Source organism: Mus caroli, unplaced genomic scaffold (genome assembly GCF_978045245.1).
Source record: "Mus caroli unplaced genomic scaffold, Mus_caroli_1 scaffold_1, whole genome shotgun sequence".
Classification (NCBI taxonomy): domain Eukaryota; kingdom Metazoa; phylum Chordata; class Mammalia; order Rodentia; family Muridae; genus Mus; species Mus caroli.
In genome coordinates this window covers 50,370,699-50,389,041 of record NW_028227256.1, presented here as the reverse complement: position 1 = coordinate 50,389,041, position 18,343 = coordinate 50,370,699, and the positions used below count along the sequence as shown (strand labels likewise).

The 18,343-nt window shown below is 40.0% G+C and overlaps 1 protein-coding gene across 2 annotated transcripts in view; it reads left to right on the top strand.

Moving 5' to 3' along the window:
- Positions 1–18,343, top strand: part of LOC110288425 (dynein axonemal heavy chain 7-like) — a 356,931-nt gene that overhangs the window by 168,652 nt on the left and 169,936 nt on the right. For both annotated transcript variants that reach the window (XM_085837237.1, XM_085837233.1), the window contains 7 exons: positions 2,874–3,023; positions 5,020–5,202; positions 5,980–6,156; positions 10,154–10,285; positions 12,495–12,719; positions 15,777–15,974; positions 16,958–17,113. In XM_085837237.1, the coding sequence (XP_085693363.1) occupies positions 2,874–3,023; positions 5,020–5,202; positions 5,980–6,156; positions 10,154–10,285; positions 12,495–12,719; positions 15,777–15,974; positions 16,958–17,113 (1,221 nt within the window). The remainder of the gene's footprint in view (positions 1–2,873; positions 3,024–5,019; positions 5,203–5,979; positions 6,157–10,153; positions 10,286–12,494; positions 12,720–15,776; positions 15,975–16,957; positions 17,114–18,343) is intronic.

Sequence of the window (18,343 nt, the reverse complement as noted above, 5' to 3'; positions counted from 1 at the left end):
AGCTTGGGCAGAACTGGTAAGAACTGGACTTGCTATGCTGTTGCATATAAAATAAATGACTAAGGAAAGTTTGAGCACAAGGGCTTTTTAAGGAATTTATATTATTCTGCACAGTGCTATAATAACTGCCACATATCATGGTGTATTTAGCAAACCCCACAAAGTGAAACACCGAGTCAACACTAATATAAGTTATGCACTTTGCTCAACCATAGTGCATCCCCACACAGTCATCAGCAATGCCCTGTGCCTCCCAGTGTGACAGTGCTGCTGTGGGGGAGGGGCATTGTCAGGGAGGCAGGGGAAGGGTTCCAGAGGCTTTGCACTTTCTATTCAACTTTCCATGAATTTGAGTCTGCTCTAAAAGTTAATTCTGTTAATTTAAAAGTAAGACTTATGTGCCCCAGGGGTGCCAGTATGTCTCATAATAATGCCATAGGACCAGGGTTCTGGCCAAAATGGGCAATTTACTAATATTAAGTTTTTGATTCATGGGAAGTCTCTATCATTACATCTCTTTATTTTCTCTCAGAGAACATTTTGTTGGAAGGGTCAGCAATTTACAGCCCACAGGCCAAATCTAGCCAAAGCTTATTTTTGTAATGCCGATGAACTCAGAATGGTGTCAATAGTTTTTACAATTTTTTTTTTTAACAGAAAGAGAACAAGAACACCAGATGCCTATATCTCTTGCTATGTGGGCCTTCACCAAAAGCAGTTGTCAATTCTTTCTCTCTAATTTCAGATTATGAGACTGAACACAATTTACTAATTTATCCCTATGTATTTAATTACTTTAAAATACTGTTATAAACAACACGTCAAAGCTTGACTCTTCAGTTGTTCATTGGCATTACAGAGAGCATAGAAAGGACTTCTTTCCAAACCCTGTGCTTTGGACCCTTGTTAAACTCATTCCTTACTGCTGGCAGCTTCTTTGTAGGCTTCTTTTTTTTTTTTTTTTTTTTTTCTGTTTAACAAATCATTTATTTCTATGGGATTTATCTACTAAACACAATGAAGCATAATAAATTTAAAGATTATACAGTTTAACAGAAAGATCTCTGTTGTCTGGCAACTTCCTCTAAATTGAAATACTACTTTTAGTTAGAGGCTCATTAACTCAGGCAGTAAAGCAAACTTGCAAGTTTTAAGAAATAAACAAAAATGTTAAGACTTTGGAAGACTCCAAAGCTTACAAGAGTCAGAAGACTCTTGCACCAGGGTAACAAGTGCTGGAGAGAGCAGGCACAGCTAAGCCACCAGCAAGCCGTACAGGAAACTCTCTGGATCCAGCTTTCATGGGTTGTCATGCATGGTGAAATGGGCTTTTCAGTGACACATCTATCCTTGCGTCATTGTTTATTAGATTCTTCATTTATAGAGTTCAGGGTCCAATTCAGGGAGGAGTGCTGCCCAGAGTGGCCTAGGTCAATTAACAATCGAGAGAATTCCTCCCATTGAAATGCACATAAGCTAACCAGATCTACATAATTTCTCAATTGAGTTTCTCTTCCTAAATGATTCTAGGTTGTATAGCATTGACAGTTAAAGAGCTTGAATTATAGGCCTTGTCAACCCTAGTTCCATAGACATTCCTTAAAGTAACAATCCCAAAACAGAAGAAAGGATATAGACCCATATATATTTATATATACTAAAAAATGGATTAAATAAAAGACCTAAAACTAGTGAGGTGTAGTGGCTCACACACTTAACCTCAGGGTTTTAGAGTTAAGAGGCAAGCAAGTCTGTGAGTGTCAGACCAGCCAGGACTTCATATTATAACCCTGTCTCAAAACAAAATCTCAAAATAAAATACAATGCTATAAATAGAAAATGCAAATCAAATCTCCAAAGAGATCACCTTACACCTACTAGATTGGATATTATAAAAATAGATAACAATCCACTGTGGATTTTGAAGCCAAAAACACATTTTGTCTCAATTTTTATATTAGTTTTTTCTTTCTTTCTTTCTTTCTTTCTTTCTTTCTTTCTTTCTTTCTTTCTTTCTTTCTTTCTTTTTTTGTAAATCCCTTAAGTACTTGTTGAGTGACTTTTCACTTGAGTACATGGCCGGAAGTTAATAAAATTATTCATTATTGTTGGGCGTTGTGGGCCCTCTCCATGTAGCTCCCATTGCTTTACTTCTTGCCATGCTTCTGTCTCCTGCTTCTGTCCTTCTGTCCTGTGGATCTGCCCCAGGTCCAGGCACCAGGTCTTTTATTCTTAGCCAAATTAGTGGGCCATCTTGAGGCACCTTGGAGACCAGAACTTGGCGATAGATTTTCAAGCCCTCCCTTCCTTCGGCCATGTCACAGTCGCAAGTGGGGCGAGTCAAAAGGAATCACACGTCGATCTCATTTTGTAGCTGTGTAGGCTGCCCGTTGGCTCCGGGGCTATTTTTCTAGCTTCTAACAGAATTCTCTCTTGGTCTTTGGTTGTGAAGAGCATCTGCAACAGCTGTTGACAATCATCCCAAGTAGGCTGACGAGAGAACACAAGGAACTCCACCAACCCTGTGAGGCGTTGCGGATCCTCTCCAAGTCGGTTCTTGGGTGTGAGGGGTGGTCAAGATTCCCGGCCAATGCACCAAATGAAAGACCCACAACGTGAGGACTCCCCCACGTTCTGACTCAGGAGAGGCGACACCCTAAATCACTCACGAGAAACGGTCTTGCTGCAAACTGCAAAAGGACTTTTAATTCAAGAGCGCCCTCGGGCCCATGGTCATACACCACACAGGGGTAGAGGACAGTGGCAGCTGTAGGCTTCTTAAGATATTTTTATATACACAATCATGTTTTCAATGAGGAAAGATAATATCCTTTGAAATAAATAATGCTGTTTTTTTTTTCTTTCTCATTAAGGGACTAATGGAAGAAAACAAGGTTCAAATAACTGTTTTAAATCCCAAGTCTGTCACCATGGGCCAGCTTTATGGGCAGTTTGACTTGGTTTCCCACGAGTGGTCTGATGGGGTCCTGGCTGTCAGCTTTAGAGCATTCGCAGCTTCCTCGGTAAGAGTCTGTCTTCTTACATGTAGATTTTAAAAAGGTTATATAATGTGTCCTGTGACCAGTATCTGATTCTTTCCCAGTTATTTACGTCTTAAGATATTTACTGAAAGCATGTTACTGGAGGCTTTGGTGGTATTTCCTAGAGGAATGATGGTAGCCCATACAAGGACAGCACAGACCATGTCCCTGGGCACCTCTGTCCTGGAGGTCCTTTACAGAACTCTTGGAAGTCAAGAGAGTGGATGATTCCAGTGATGTGGCACACAGCCTCTTCTCTGACATCATTTCTGTCTGTAGTCTGATCTGCTGCCCTTGTTATATCCTTGTTAGAAATACTTCAGAACAAAAATGTCCAGTGTTCCAGAACTTTCCATATTGTATGGTTGGAAGAGAAGAGGCTGCACTTAACAGATATTGCAGGACTGGGGTCTCTTCTGTGCCTTGTTCTGTGCAGGTGACTGTCACACTCATAAGCAGGGTCCAAAGTGCGTGTGCTCAGGCCACAATAATGTAACATGAAGCTTCTAGACATGTAAACAGGCACATCATTTACATAGAAAGAGGTACCTCTTTCTATGGGTTACCTCTGTGCAATGTGCCCTTACATAGCTTACATTACACTGTGTAGAAAGCTATGCCCTATGTACACTAAATCTCAGTGAGGTGCAGTAGTTTACTCAAAACCAGTAGAGCAGGGTGAAAAAAGAAGTCCTTCAGAAGATGAAACTCAAGGTCACAGCAGTGTCCCCAAAGTGACAGTTGACAGGCACTGGCAGTGGACAGTTCAAGAGACTGCTGGTCTAAAAGTGATCACCCAGAGCATAATGTAATCAGTACTCTTCCGTGCTGTCCTCCTGAGTTCCAAGCACACAAGTACCAGCTTTGGTGTGAACCTAGGGTGTTGACCCTGGGGCAGCTCATGGTCCTATGGAGTTAACCATGGGGTCTGAGACTGTGGTAAGAAGGACTTAGTTCCATCACCACTGGAACTCAAGTTAGGTGACAGTGAACCAAACATCATTTGCATACATGACCAGGTAGAATTATAGGAATCAGAAAGGTGGTCATTTTCTGGACAATGTGTAAGTATTTTTATATTTCATAATATTTGTCATGTGTAAGTATTTTTATATTTCATAATATTTGTCAGGTCATTATACTGACTTTGTATTATCTATACACCACTAGCACATATTATTACTGGTGTACAGAACTTTGTGTTAATGTTATATTGATTTTTGTATCCTATACCAGTGGTTTTCAACCTGTGGGTCATAATGTGTTTGTGAAGAAAATGATTTTTTCATAAGGATTGCCTAAAGCCATTGAAAAACACATATATCTACATTATAACTCAAAACAGTAGCAAAATGACAGTCATGAAGTAGCAATGAAAGTCATTTTATGTTTGGGGTCACCACAACATGAGAAGCTGTATTGAAGGGTCGCAGTATTAGGAAGGTTGAAAACCATTATCCTACACTAGTGTGTGTGTGTGTGAATTTATTTCATAGAAGAAAACCAAAGTTTTAGCATAGTGCATAGAAGCTATTAACATTATAAAAAACTTTAGGTAGAATTCGGAAGAGTGATCTATTAGAGAATACTAAGAACAGGCATATTTGAATGAACATTTTGTTTTCCCTATCAATGGTAATTTCGGTTCTAATTTTTAAAAAGCAGTTTACATGTATTTAGCATTGGAAACATTGAAAAGATTGAATCAAGTGATGTGTTTGATAGTTTTGCCTTGTCCATGGCATATGTAGGCTTCTTCATCTACGCTTGTGTGTGTGTATGAGTATGTTTGTGTATGTTGTGTGTGAGTGTGTGTATGAGTGTGTGTGTGTATGTATACATGCACCTGCCTGTTTATAGTAAATTTTAAAGAGTACTGTTTTATGTTTTCATGGTAAAAAATTTATATTTCTAAATTTTGAGATATTATTGATCTGTTTCCTCTATTGCATTTGTCCTTTTTCCACTCTGTATGTAGACTCCAGACAGGAAGTGGTTAATCTTTGATGGGCCAGTTGATGCCGTGTGGATTGAGAACATGAACACTGTGCTGGATGACAACAAGAAGCTGTGTCTGATGAGTGGGGAGATTATTCAAATGTCACCACAAATGAACCTGATTTTTGAACCGATGGATCTGGAAGTCGCCTCTCCTGCCACTGTAAGTTCTCAAGTTTGGCGTTTGCCTACAAATTGCACAATTTCTGAAAATGTTTATTTTTACTTGGTAGCTTTACTCTAAATTGAATGTACTTATACATTCCATTGTGAATGCAATCTGTGGTCCTGAATGAGCAGGCACTATCTGCTCACATACCATGACAAATTTAGTAATTTGTTTATTTTTTCTTTTATTTTGGATCATTTTACAAAATCACACACACAAGCTAAGATCAAGGAATGATATAAAATTAAGTCTTTGTCCCTATAGGGTTGTAAGAAACAGATGTTCCAACTCTTCTTAATGCCCAGTAGGAAACCAGATCTTGTACACAGGACTCCCTGTTTAACCCCACCTGATTCTGTCCCAGTGATTAACTGAAGTAGATTTTCTTTCATTATGGGAAATCTGATGATCAACAGGAGGCTTCTTAGACCTGTTTGCTGTAGTCAGTCCCCTGTGCCAGGTACCTCATGTGGCCAAACTGAATCAGTGGTGAGGCTAGCAAAGGACTTGGTGATCTTTGTTCTTGAGAGACATAAAACAGAAAAGCATCCATGACTAGGTGCCTGAGAACAGATATACATCACGTGACCTCCAACTTTCATTTGTTAGAAGGTACTACCCATTTATAATCACACATTGTTTCTGGAAAATGTCCTTAAATCCACCTCAAGTGATGACTGCCCCCTTCCTGTCATGTGAACAGACTGAGTCTGTGTAGTAATGGAACGTTTTGAGCAGTACTTGGATGCTAACCAATACATGTCCTTCCAGGTTTCCCGGTGTGGCATGATCTACATGGAGCCTCACATGCTAGGCTGGAGACCACTAATGGTATCCTGGATAAACACGTTACCACAGTCAGTCAGTATCATTCAGAAGGAATTTATAAGAGACTTGTTTGATAGAATGGTCCCTCTTTCTATTGAATTCATTAGAAGGCATACAAAGGTAAGACAAACTGAAACTTTAAGATTTAAAAAGTGGAAAACTTGAATGAAATGTATTAATCTCAATGTTTTTTAAAGCTAATGGAAAACATACTTTTTGTTAGGTATGATTGGAAATTGTGGGAACTAATGGGGGACAGGGGAAGGAGGGGGGGAAGATAGCCTGAGCCCAGCCAGAGTTCTTCCTATGCTCTGGGAAGGCAGACTCAGGAGGGCTGCCAGATGCTTTCCACTCGGCCCTGGGTGGGCATCTAAGCCACTGACCCCACTCGATGGAGTATGGACAAGGGGCAGCCCCCAACCGGGGTCCCCGGGGTGACATCCTGTAGCCCTGGGGTTATGGGAGAGAGGGCTGAGGGAGAGATGTTCCCACACAGGTGAGAGTAAGTGCAGCAGGCCTTGATGAACAGACAGTCTATGGTTTTAGATCTTTATTGTAGAAAGACAGGGAGAAAGAGAGAAGGTAAAAGAGACAGACTGGCCATGGCCAAGAGGAGAGAAGGGGGAAAAGGAGAGAGAGAGAAAGGCTAGAGAGTAAGAGGGAGAGAGTGAGAGGAGAAGAGAAGAGAGGAGAGGAATAGGAGAGAGAGAGAAGAGGAGAGAGGAGAGTAAGAGGAGTAAGAGGAGTAAGAGAGCAAGAGAGTGAGGAGGGGCCAAACAGCCCTTCTTATTGTATGCTGTTATCTTTACTGTTGCTATGTAACTGGGGAGGAATCTAGCCTGAAGATCAGAAGCTTGGGCCATAGCCTATGTGACTACTAACCATGCTTCTCTTGTGGGGGCTGAGGGGGTAGTAACTTCGACAGGAGCCAGGATTCCAGGAGACATGGGAGAATTCCTCCTGTCCCATGTAGGTGAATTATCACCACCAGGTCCTGGGGTTCCACTTCAGCTTGACTGAAGACCAGACTGTCTTTCCATAGCCCAATGCTCCACAGAATTTTTTTTCCATTTTATTCTTTTTTATTTCTTTTCTTTGGTACAAATCTTCTCAGGCCTGAAGCCCAGGCTGGCCTGTACCTGCAATCTGGCTGCCTCTGCCTACCAAGTGCTATGATTACAGGCATATGTCAGCACTGCCTGCTAAGACCTCAGCTCAGACCAAAATAAAAAGGCTTGAATTCATAATAACTGTTATCCAAAAACAGGCAAAGTGTAGCATCTTAGAAATGGAGACAGTGTTATCAGTATAATTATTCTTTCTTAAAAATGAAGAAACCTGAAAAGTCTGCCTAGCCTTGTGCATTACAGTATCTAGATGTTATTGGTTTTTTTGTTTTGTTTTGTTTTTTATCTCTCCCTGAGTGTCACAGATATAGGCCAGATTGGAGCATTTTAAAAGCAGGTAAAGGCAGGTTTATTAGGAGGCAGCTCTCAGGTGGGTCCACTGTCCTCCCAGGTAGAGGTAAGTGAAGTCCCACATCCAGGCTAAAGCAGGGGAGGGAGTAATAGAGCTTAGGTGAAGAGAGATGGTGTGTTGGCTAACACCTGGGATTGTGTCTATACACGGTCAGAAACAGCCTCTGGGCGAGCACTCTTGGGTGAGTTTCGAGAAACTTGGAGATGTGTTGACATGTTAGCCTGGAGTTCTCTCCATGTGGATGGAGAAGATTTTTCTGTGTGGGCAGGTTTAGGGGAAGGAGAGCAGACTGGGTTTCCCAAGAGCAGAGACTGCATCCTAACAGTTATCTCTTATTTCAGGTGAGCGGTTGTATATTATATTTTCATGTGTGTGTATGTGTTTATGTTTGTGTGCATTATTTTTCCAAATTTTCTAAAACAAATGCTTGGTAGAAAGATAAGAACGAAAATAGGGGCTTCCAGGCAAATACATATGAGGATAGAGACCTGTGTATCTGGGGCAGTGGCTGAGGAATGTGCAAGATGCTGATGAGAAAATGGGCATCATTGTTCTTTCAGTCATTGACTGGCACGTAAGTGTGTTATGAACAGGAAGTAACCATGCTCCAAACCATCTAAACATACATGCTCGAGAGTCAGAAGAAAACAAGATATAGAATTCGTGTTTCTTCTTCCCTAGCACTGTCAGAGGATTTAAGTCCTACAAAGAAATGAACTGTCTACATCATGGACATGTGCCTTGGCTAGATGGCAAAACCAAACTTTTTTATGTACACTTTCTAACATAGTAGGACTTCTGTCTTACAGAAGTTATGGATAGCCATTATAACCATAGGTGTCTGCCTAGGAGGAACCATTTGTATTGATCTGAAAGAACCACAATGTGAGGACTCCCTCACGTTCTGACTCAGGAGAGGCAACACCCCAAATCACTCTCGAGAAACAGTCTTGATGCAAACTGCAAGAGGACTTTTATTCCAAGAGCACTCTGGGACCCACAGTCATATACCACGCAGGAGTAGAGGACCATGGGCCCCAAGTAGCTGGGACAGAGGGTATTTAAAGGAAGAAACCACAACTCAAGGGGGTGGGGAGGGCGTTGTTGGAAAATACCAAAAATACCAGTTAAGAGTCATGAGGAAGTGCAAAGTCACAAGAGTCACAAGGAATACCTGGTAATTGTGTGGTTATTTCTCAAGACAGTTTCTATGAACCTCTAACAATAGCACATTTGCATAGCGAGTTCCATGAATGGTCAGGGTGGTCCTTTTGGAGCAAACACTCCCTGAACCCAGGAAGCGGATGGGTGGAGGAATGTCGCTATCTCTTTTATGATTAGCATGCCTTGGAGCATTGAGTCACGAAGGTCACATTCTCAAGCCTGGGCCTAAAGGTCTAGTTTTCTTTTTTGTTTTTATATTACATTTTCCAGGCCCATCCCATCAATTTCAGTCCCATGTTAGCCAGAAGCTCAGTCCTAGGGTCTGTAAGTCTTACGAGGTCGAGATGTCTGACTAGGAATCCTGCCACTTCTGGTCCTCAGATAACACTTCACTAGGTGAATTTTCACCTGATAACCACAAAGGACTGCACTCATGGAGGCTGGGAGAGAGCCACTAGATGGGAAGATGGCGGGTGCACAGTGAGAACATGGCCCTGGGAAATGTGTGTGTTTCCTGGTTCACTTTATATGATTGTAACAGTGGGATGCCGAAAACATAAAGTGAATAATGTGTGTAACTACCGACATTGAGTGAACTTGGATATCTCTCATGGAGTTGAGTTTACTGTATGTATTGTAAACAAATCTTTAGGGTTTTGTGTGTGTGTGTGTGAGTGTGTGTGTGTGTGCGCAAAGTTAAGATATAACAGAGTGTAACTCAAATGGAACATTTAGACTAATTCAGAAAGGAATATTAAACTACAGAAAGTGATTTTATCACACAGAAAAGTCTGAAATACTAATTAAAAAGTGTGTGTGTGTGTTCCTGAGAATTGAACCCAGGTCTTTGTGCATGCTAGGCAAGAGCTATTTCCTCAATAGATCCTAAACCTTTTGAAGGAATGTGTTGTGTTTATCTTAATCAAAGATTAATAAAGGATAGAGTCTATGCCTCTGATTAAGATAAACACATGCCTTTTAACTGGAGAGGTTTTATAGAATATACATACCACCAGCTGCTGCGATGACTCAGTGGGTAAGAACATCTGCCAGGCAAACCAGTGTTCTATTCGCAGAACTCACAAAAAGCCAGATGTGGCAGGTGCCTCTGAAATATCAATGTCAGGATGGGAAGAAGAGGCAAGACAATCACTCAGAAGCTCACAGATCAGCTAGTTGTGGCATAGAAAGAAGTGCCCCTGCCTCAACATGGTAGAAAAAGACTCAGCCCCTGAAAGACCTTCATGTAGGTCACACATACATATTATAAAAAGAGAACATGTTACTGATGCATGGTAATCACTGTAGAGAAGACATGACTATAGACCTCAGCTTTCCTTCATAAATGAGAATCACAGAGTACCTTTTCATAGATTCCGTGCCTGCTAGGATGAGACAGGCTCCATACAGGAGATGCGGGAACACGGGTGCCTGGCGTTCTTTGTTTGACAGACCCTTCCTTCTGATTTTCCAGGAGCTCTCTCCTACTTCAGATACAAACTTGGTTCGGTCCTTAATGAATCTCATAGACTGTTTTATGGATGACTTTGCTGATGAAAACAAACAAAAGGAAAGAAGTGACCGAGAAAGTTTCTCTTTGCTGGAGGTAAGGCGGTACATTGTTCTCTGGGTCTTGCAGTAGAAAAACAAATGTCTTTTGCTTTCAGCAAAGCCCTCCAATCAATGAGACCCACTTTGCTCCTGAAATGGGACTCAGGGATGAGGTATGCATTTTGCGGGTCCACCTGTGGTTCCGAGTTCTCTGTTTTCTCCCACTCAGGGTGTCTAGATGCTTCTGCACACTGAGCTAGAAGGATGAAGGGCAGTTCTGGATGTGTGAGAGAAGGCCTTCTCTGAGGATCTTAGTGTTACAGTTCTTGCAGGCAAAGGCCTTCTCTGATGATCTTCAATGAGACAGCTCTATGAGAAGATCGTAGCTTGCATGTGTATACTTCATTCTGAGAGAAACAGGAGCATATGTGGACTTTAGAAAATGGGAAGAAGTTTCAGAGTAAATGAAAATTATTGGATAGAGTTTAAAGTTCTGTGAATGGCTCCTTTGCATGGAGAGGCTTTCCAGGAACCCAGGTACTTGCGGGTTGGGTTCTTATGAGAAAAAGAGGAAGGGGAAAAGAGGAAGTTGAACAGGTAGAGAGAGTTGGGGTTCAGGCTGCCCAGACAAGGTCAGAGAAAGGGAAACCCTGCTGGTAAAGGATTTGTCCCCGTTTTTTCCAGCTCAGAGAGCCATCTGGACTATGGTAGACTTCGACCTTAATAAATAGGGTCCAACAAAGGGAAATCGTGGAAGCCTAAGAGGGAGGAAGAGGCTGAGCCCCAAATGCAGAGTGCTGTTAGAAAAGCTGCACTGGTAGAGATAGTGGGCTGTAAGCTTTTGAGCAGTGAATGACAGTGTAGATCAGTGAGGATCTACCACTGAAACCAGGTCCTGACCAGCCTCTAAAGTAGTCTCTGTCACAAAGGTTTCCTCCAAGCCATGATTTATTATTTTCTACTTTGACATTTGTCCTTTTTGTATAAGAACAAGTTTATGTTTTGGGAGGATAGGTGTGTGCAAGTGTATAAGTACATTTGAGATTGAAGAAAGTAGGAAAAATAGACAATCCACAAATAAATCCATAAATATTATTTATTTATGTAGTTATTTATATATTTTTCAGTATTGGAAACTGATAGCTTCAGGACCTCAAACATGCTAGGCTAGTGATTCCACACTAACCTATATTGTAAGCTAACAGGTTTGAAAAATAATAATATAGGTCTGGAGAGATGGTGCCATGGTTAAGAGAGCTTGCTGCTCTTGCATGGGATTAGAGTTCAGTTCGTAGCACTCAGTCCAGGTGACTCAAAGAAGCTATTTGCAGGGACATCTATCAACACCTATGCTCATGTGCACATACCCCACACAGGCACACACTTTAAAATTAATATAAATTTGTAAAGAGTATTACTATCAATAGACCTTGATAGAAGTTTTAGATAAAAAAATACTAATATGCTGCTCATAGCATAATTTGGCCAATGTGTAATTTTTTTCCCATGTGAAAGAGGTTTATTGTGAGGGAGAGACAAAGGGAGTGGCAGGGTGAGTGGAAGGGGAGAGAAGAAAGAGAGAAAGAAAGAACCAATGTGTAATTCTTACAACTCATATTTTGTGAAAAAAATTAATTTAGGGACAAGTATCTTTGAGAAAGTTTTCACATAAACTAGATGTTACACAAGCAGGATTAAAAGCAAAAGCCATTTTTCATGGTTGTAATTGTTTGTTTCAACATTTTAAAGAAGGCAGACTTTTGCCATCCAGTTAATTGATGGGTCTAGTCTTCCATGCATTTGTTTTGGAAGAAGCAGGATGCTTTTGGAAAGGCCAATCTAGTTTGTATAATTAATTCTGATATAGCATTTCAAATAAAAAAGTAGAGACTTGTTTTATTTAAATCCAGTGCACTTGCATCAATATTGAAATGAAATGTATCTGAATTTAATCCCCCCAAAGTTACTTCAATGCTCTTTCAGAGAACAAGCTCTAGCATGCATCTGAAACACACAATTTATTAGAATCATGGTTGCAAGGTTGGCCTTGACTTGAATTCATGCTGCATTGCATCACTTTAAAGATTTTATGAGACATAATTTGGGGTAAAGAAATTCTTATAGACTCCTTGGATGACCTGCTATTACACCGTAGCTCACGTATTACTACTCAGAGATATCAATCCGGCTGGTGACTTAAGTCATCAGGAGAGACTGAAACATCTGTTTTAATTGCACCCTATCTTCTCATCTCTCCAACACAGGGCATTTTTCTGTTTTCATTGATCTGGTCTGTTGGTGCAACTTGTACAGATGATGATCGTCTGAAATTCAATAAGATCCTCCGAGAGCTACTGGAAGGTCCAATTTCAGGCCTAACTCGAAATAAGTTTAAGTTACTGAGTGGTACTGAGCAAACATCCTCAAAGGCGTTTATAGTGCCATTTCCTGAGAAGGGAACACTCTATGATTATCAGTTTATCCCGGAGGTGAGTTCTGAAGCAGGATGTGTAAGTGCCAGCCTGGCAGAGTCCCTGGTGAGACAGAGCATGTGGTGGCTCTGGGGTTGTTTGCCCCTCCTGGCTCACATGAGCAGATGGTGTGAACTAGAGGAAGGCATGCCAGCTTTGCAGCCAGACACCCTGAGTTTTAGTCCTGGAGAAGTTATTTTCTTCCTGCATAGTCATGGATGGGATAATTTTCTTAAATGTAGTTTTCCTCAGTGGTAAAGGGAACTAATAACCAATGGACCATTTGTACCCATTAAATAAAATTACACATTATGATACTGAGCCAAGCACCGGGCACATGCTATTCAAGGCCATCTCTTGGAGATTCATTTGTATGTACATCACAGGCACAGAGTCCATATTCCTATGAACAGTTTCTGATGGATTGGTCTACAAGTCTTGAGTTCTGTTTGTTGGTTTTGTTGTAACTTCCACAAACACCGTGCTTAGAACAAACATTAGGAATAATAAATAATTGAAGCATATATAAACTTAGTAGAATTGGGATTATGCCATGTCATCAATAGGCAGTTTTTTCCCCTACTTAATAAAGAGAAAACTTTCCAGATCACTAGTGTTTTTCAAGTAGAATTATTTCCCAGGGCCTCCCTAAATCTACCAGGACACTTTTCAAATCTTCAGTCTTTCACTTTTATAAATTCTTAGAAGACTAGTTATGGCATGTGCATCGATTATTTCCTTAAGATAAATTTTTAAGACTTTCTAATTATTATAGCTCTAGAGTTGTGCTGCTGATTTCATCTGACAAAGGACTCCTTCATCCTGTCCAACACATATTTGCTAATTTTATTTCAATTTATTCATACACTTGAAATTTTCATAGAGAGTAAAGATAGAGAAGGTGGGATGTTCCCTATGGAGGGACCCGGGACGTGGAGCTCTTCAGTGGTTTCTCTAAGGTCACAGCCTTTAAATGACTGTATACTCCAGCTTACTGATTTTTAATGTCTCCTTTCCTAAATGAGGTCAAAGATACAGGTTTGAATAGATTATTAAGACCATGAAAAGAAGCTGCTTTTTCTCACCAGTTATAGAAAAATCTGCAAAATAGTTTTTAGACTGAATATGAATTCAGTGCCCTTACTAAACTTAGTGTCTTTGCCAAATGTGTAGCTAGTTGCCAGAACACACAAAATGAATAAAATACAGCTGGGCTCAGTGAGTCCATATGTTTTTCAGAAGAGCATCATGCCATGGTCCAGGCCCAGGGAATGTGGTGCAAAGGCCAAGTAAAGGAGACATCTGTTGTCTAGGATAGCCACCAGTGAGAACTAGTTGTGGGTATTTGGCAATGCCAAGGAAAGATAGGTCTGCATCTGATGTGTTTTGAATCACTAGTTTATCTCTAAGTTGGTATTAAGGAAGGATAAGGCAATATTATTTTTCCAGAGTAGAATGATTTTGAAACTTTATTATAAAAAACATATATAACTTACAAACTAATTGGATGCAAATAGCATATTTTCATGATAATCACAAATTAGAAATCTTACTATATTATAATTCATTGTGAATATAGTTAATATATTATTATATTAGTTGTATATATTAATTTGTTAATAATTTTAAATTATATTACATTTTCATAAAATGAATTTTGCCTGATATAACCATTAAAGTCAAGTGCTGTAATGCTGAGGACTGGCCTCAGTTGGCCTCCCTCAATCCGCCAAAGAAATCAGGGTCCTGGACAGGCAGGCAAGGAGTTGACATGGAGGGTGACAGAAACAAGGGAGTGTGTTGTATCTGAATGTAATTTGTCTCAAAGCGAGCACCAGTCTTATAAGTGAATTTTACACAAAACAGAGGAATGCATAGAAAAACCTAACAGGAACCAACTGGGATAAAAATCAATGTTAACAACTGTGATTAAAAGCAGCCCCACCTAAGGTCAGCTTAATCTTAGAAGCCAGGGTCAAGGGCTTCATGCCCTTGCCATAGTTCCAATTCTAGTCTATTGTATAGTCCACCTTCCCCCTAGGCCATTGTAAATTCCTGTGTATGGGTGTAACTCAGCTATCTATAGTTCTTAGTATTTACTCTAGTTCCTTCTTAGACCACAACCTTCCTTCTTCCTAGGTCTTTGTAAATTCCTGCATATGCGAGTAACATGGCTTCTCTTTTAAGTATCTGTAGGGAATCTCCATTTGTCAGAAGAACTCACCAACTTTCTTTTACTATGCAATGTAGTCTGCCTTACCTGACTGTAATAAAGATTCTTTGCAAGCTTGCCCTGAGATTTCTAACTCTATGTAATAGATAGTAATGCCTGATTTCTTTCACTATATCTCTTACAATACTAGAGGCAATTCTGAATGTCACTGAAGAGGCAACATTCTTACTGAATTCCAAGCCCAGAGTCAGCTCAAGGACTACCTAGGGCGAAGGCCAGTAAGCAAAGTTAGATTTTGCTTAGGTATTTGGCAAGTCATTGCTTGGAGGCACCTATAATAAGACAATACTGAAAGAAAGCACACAGATCCATTTACAAGGACAAGTTTGGAGCATTCATTATCCAGGATGCCACGGTTCCAGGAGACTACGTTTCCCTCAACTTTTTGCCTCAGGACTATGTCCAGGTTTCTAGGCCTGTCACGCTAGTTACTACTGGAGTGAATGTAGCACTGTACAGTTAACTTCTTGGGAAATTATTGCATGTTTTGCAAAATATTAAATAAAATTCTTTACTCTTTAATCGTTGTCTCATCAAATTTTGTCAATGTGATTAAAGAATCCAATGTTGATGATGGAGCTGTCATAGCTGTAGCTTCAGAATATCTGAGATGCCCAAGCACTACCAGTGCAGTTATAGTCACATGGGAGCGGAGGTTCTCCTCCATTTTCATAGAAAATTCAACTTTCAGACTGAGAGGATAATTAATTGTGCTAAAGAACAAAACAAATGAATAAACATTAGAATTATATTGGTCTTGATGTTGTCTACAATTGCACAGAAGTACAGAGCCTTTGAAAGTATTTAACACCTTTGACTATTTGGTTGTTTACTGTAAACAGGGCTTAGGAAGATGGGATAAATGGATAAAGAATTTGGCAGAAACTCCTGCAATTCCCAAAGATGTACAGTTTAATGAGATCATTGTGCCAACTCTAGATACGATCCGTTACTCTGCTCTAATGCATTTACTGACCACTCATCAAAAGCCTTCAATATTTTTAGGACCAACAGGAACTGGAAAGAGTGTTTATATCATTGTGAGTACTGTAGAAATGTAAATGTGTTTGGTTAAAGCATTCTTGACATCTTAAGAATGATCATGTTTAAGGTTGGCTTAATTTACAAATATACTCAACTATTTTGTTGTTTAAATTGCAAGGAATTTGGGATCTACTGTCTTTTATTTTTAGAAAACTCTTTAAAGATGTACCTTTTTTTTTTTTGAAGAAAGCTCTTAGCAGTTTTGTCTCTGGTGGGCTGCATATGTTAGGTGATAATGATGTTACTGAATCACTGTCCCACTCATTTTGATATAAGAATAACTTATTTAGGGTGAGGATTATGCCTCTTGAAAACTGTAACCAGACTTGATGGTTACATATCTGAATTACTTTCCAGCTGATGGTTACTTTGTAGTAAGAGGATGGACTTCCCACAGTGAGTCTGGAACAATCCCAGCTGTTAGCTGTGTGGTGGCGGCTGCCATGACAGATATGGCCCATATCTCAGCTAGAGGAGGGGAAGGAAGGTGCTATTGCCAGACTGTCTTCCATCTGAAGTTTCCAATTATTCCACATTCCTCCAGTTTTTGACAATGAATTCCACTGAATTCTGATTGAAATGAAATGTTGTTAAGTTTAGCTGACAGAATGATGACTGGGCATGAAAGAACAAAGGCAGTAATGAGCACCTAAAAGAATTGTGTCTATTCAGAGACAAAAGCAGGCTAAATTCTTGTCCTTCCTCTAAGGCTGGAAGTAATTTTCCTAACTTCTCAGTCCTTGCTGGTTCCTGTTGAGTAATGTGTACTATTGTGAAGATCAGAGAAGATACATGCAAAGCACCTGGGCAGGTAGAGACAGGCTGTTGCCATGGTAACTGTTGTTCATATTCATTCTTTCTTTGCATTGTTCTGATATCTCAAGTTCAACTCAAGTTTATCAGCAGTGATGCTTCATGCTTATTCTGAAATGACAAAACAAGTTTCAACTGTGTCTCACTCTTGTTTTCTGTTGTGTAGAATTTTCTTTTAAATCAACTCAATAAGGACATCTACAAACCTCTTATAGTTAACTTCTCAGCCCAAACTACAGCAGCCCAAACTCAGAATATCATCATGTCGAAACTGGACAAAAGAAGAAAAGGAGTTTTTGGCCCTCCTTTAGGCAAGAGAATGGTAAGGGCTTCTCCCCACTGTTCTATCTCTAGTATAATCCTGGGCCCATTCATGCCCCCACTGCCACAATCAGAACAAGGAAACCTGGCAAGCTAAAGATTGGCATCTTTGGTTTATTTTTTGTTTTAAATGATTTGATGTTCATGTGTGTGTGCGTGTGTTTGTGTGTGTGTGTGTGTGTGTGTGTGTATGTGTATGTGTGACAGTACACGTGTTGGGGCAAAAAGACAACTTTTGGAAACAACTCTCTCTCCCTCAACCATGTATTCTGGGATCAAACCCAGGGCATTAGTGCTGACAGTGGGCACACTTACCCTCTGAGATGTTTTTCTATCTCATTGGTCCTTTTCTTTTAAATGAATTCTTTTTAATTTTAAACTTTCCTAGGCTGGGAATGTAACATAAGAAGTAGAGTACTTAGCTAGCTTGATTACAGCAAACTGTGTGTAGTAGCAAAAGCCTCTGAGGCCAGTTGTCAAGAGATGGAGAGAGAGCTGCCAGAAATTCAAGGTCATTCTTTGATACATATTGAGTTCAAGGCCAGCCTTGGATACACAAGACCTTGCTTCAAAATAGAAAAAAGAAAACCACAAAAGAAAAAAGGGAAAAAAACTTTTCTTAAAACAGGCCATATTTGGTTTTTAAAAGATCCTACAACTGGTCATATTTGTATGACAATGAACATCTTAATGTTATTTTTAAGTGCCAGCCCTTTGATACTTTTAAGCTGCTGCTTTATAAATAGAAAACAAAATATTGAAATGAAAAATTAAACTTTAATTCCTGTACTAACACTCTTAGCATGTTTAATACTTTCTTTTCTTTAAGAACTCTCTCTACAAGAAGACTTATTTATGCTTCTTTGTAAGGAACTCCCTTCTCAACTGAGCCTTCACCGCTCAAAGGCTCTACTCCCCTAAGAGTTACACCTTTCTTTGCGAGCTAATAATTCAGAGTGCTTCACAAGAGTAAAAAGTACAGTGAGCTACAAATGGCCTAAGAGGATTTGTAAGCCTTGGAACACCAACCTATACATATTAGCAGTGAGGAGGGCTCCTTATTTTTGTAGGAACCTAAAGATAGCATTTTTGTTTGAAAAAGAAACAAAATCACCTCTCAGGTATACATCCTATTGTTGCGTCCGCTCTCGACCAGCAAGAACGACATGACCATGAGTCCTTCTAACAGCAGTTTATTCAGTCCTGTTTCTTCTTGTTTATATCTCCCCCC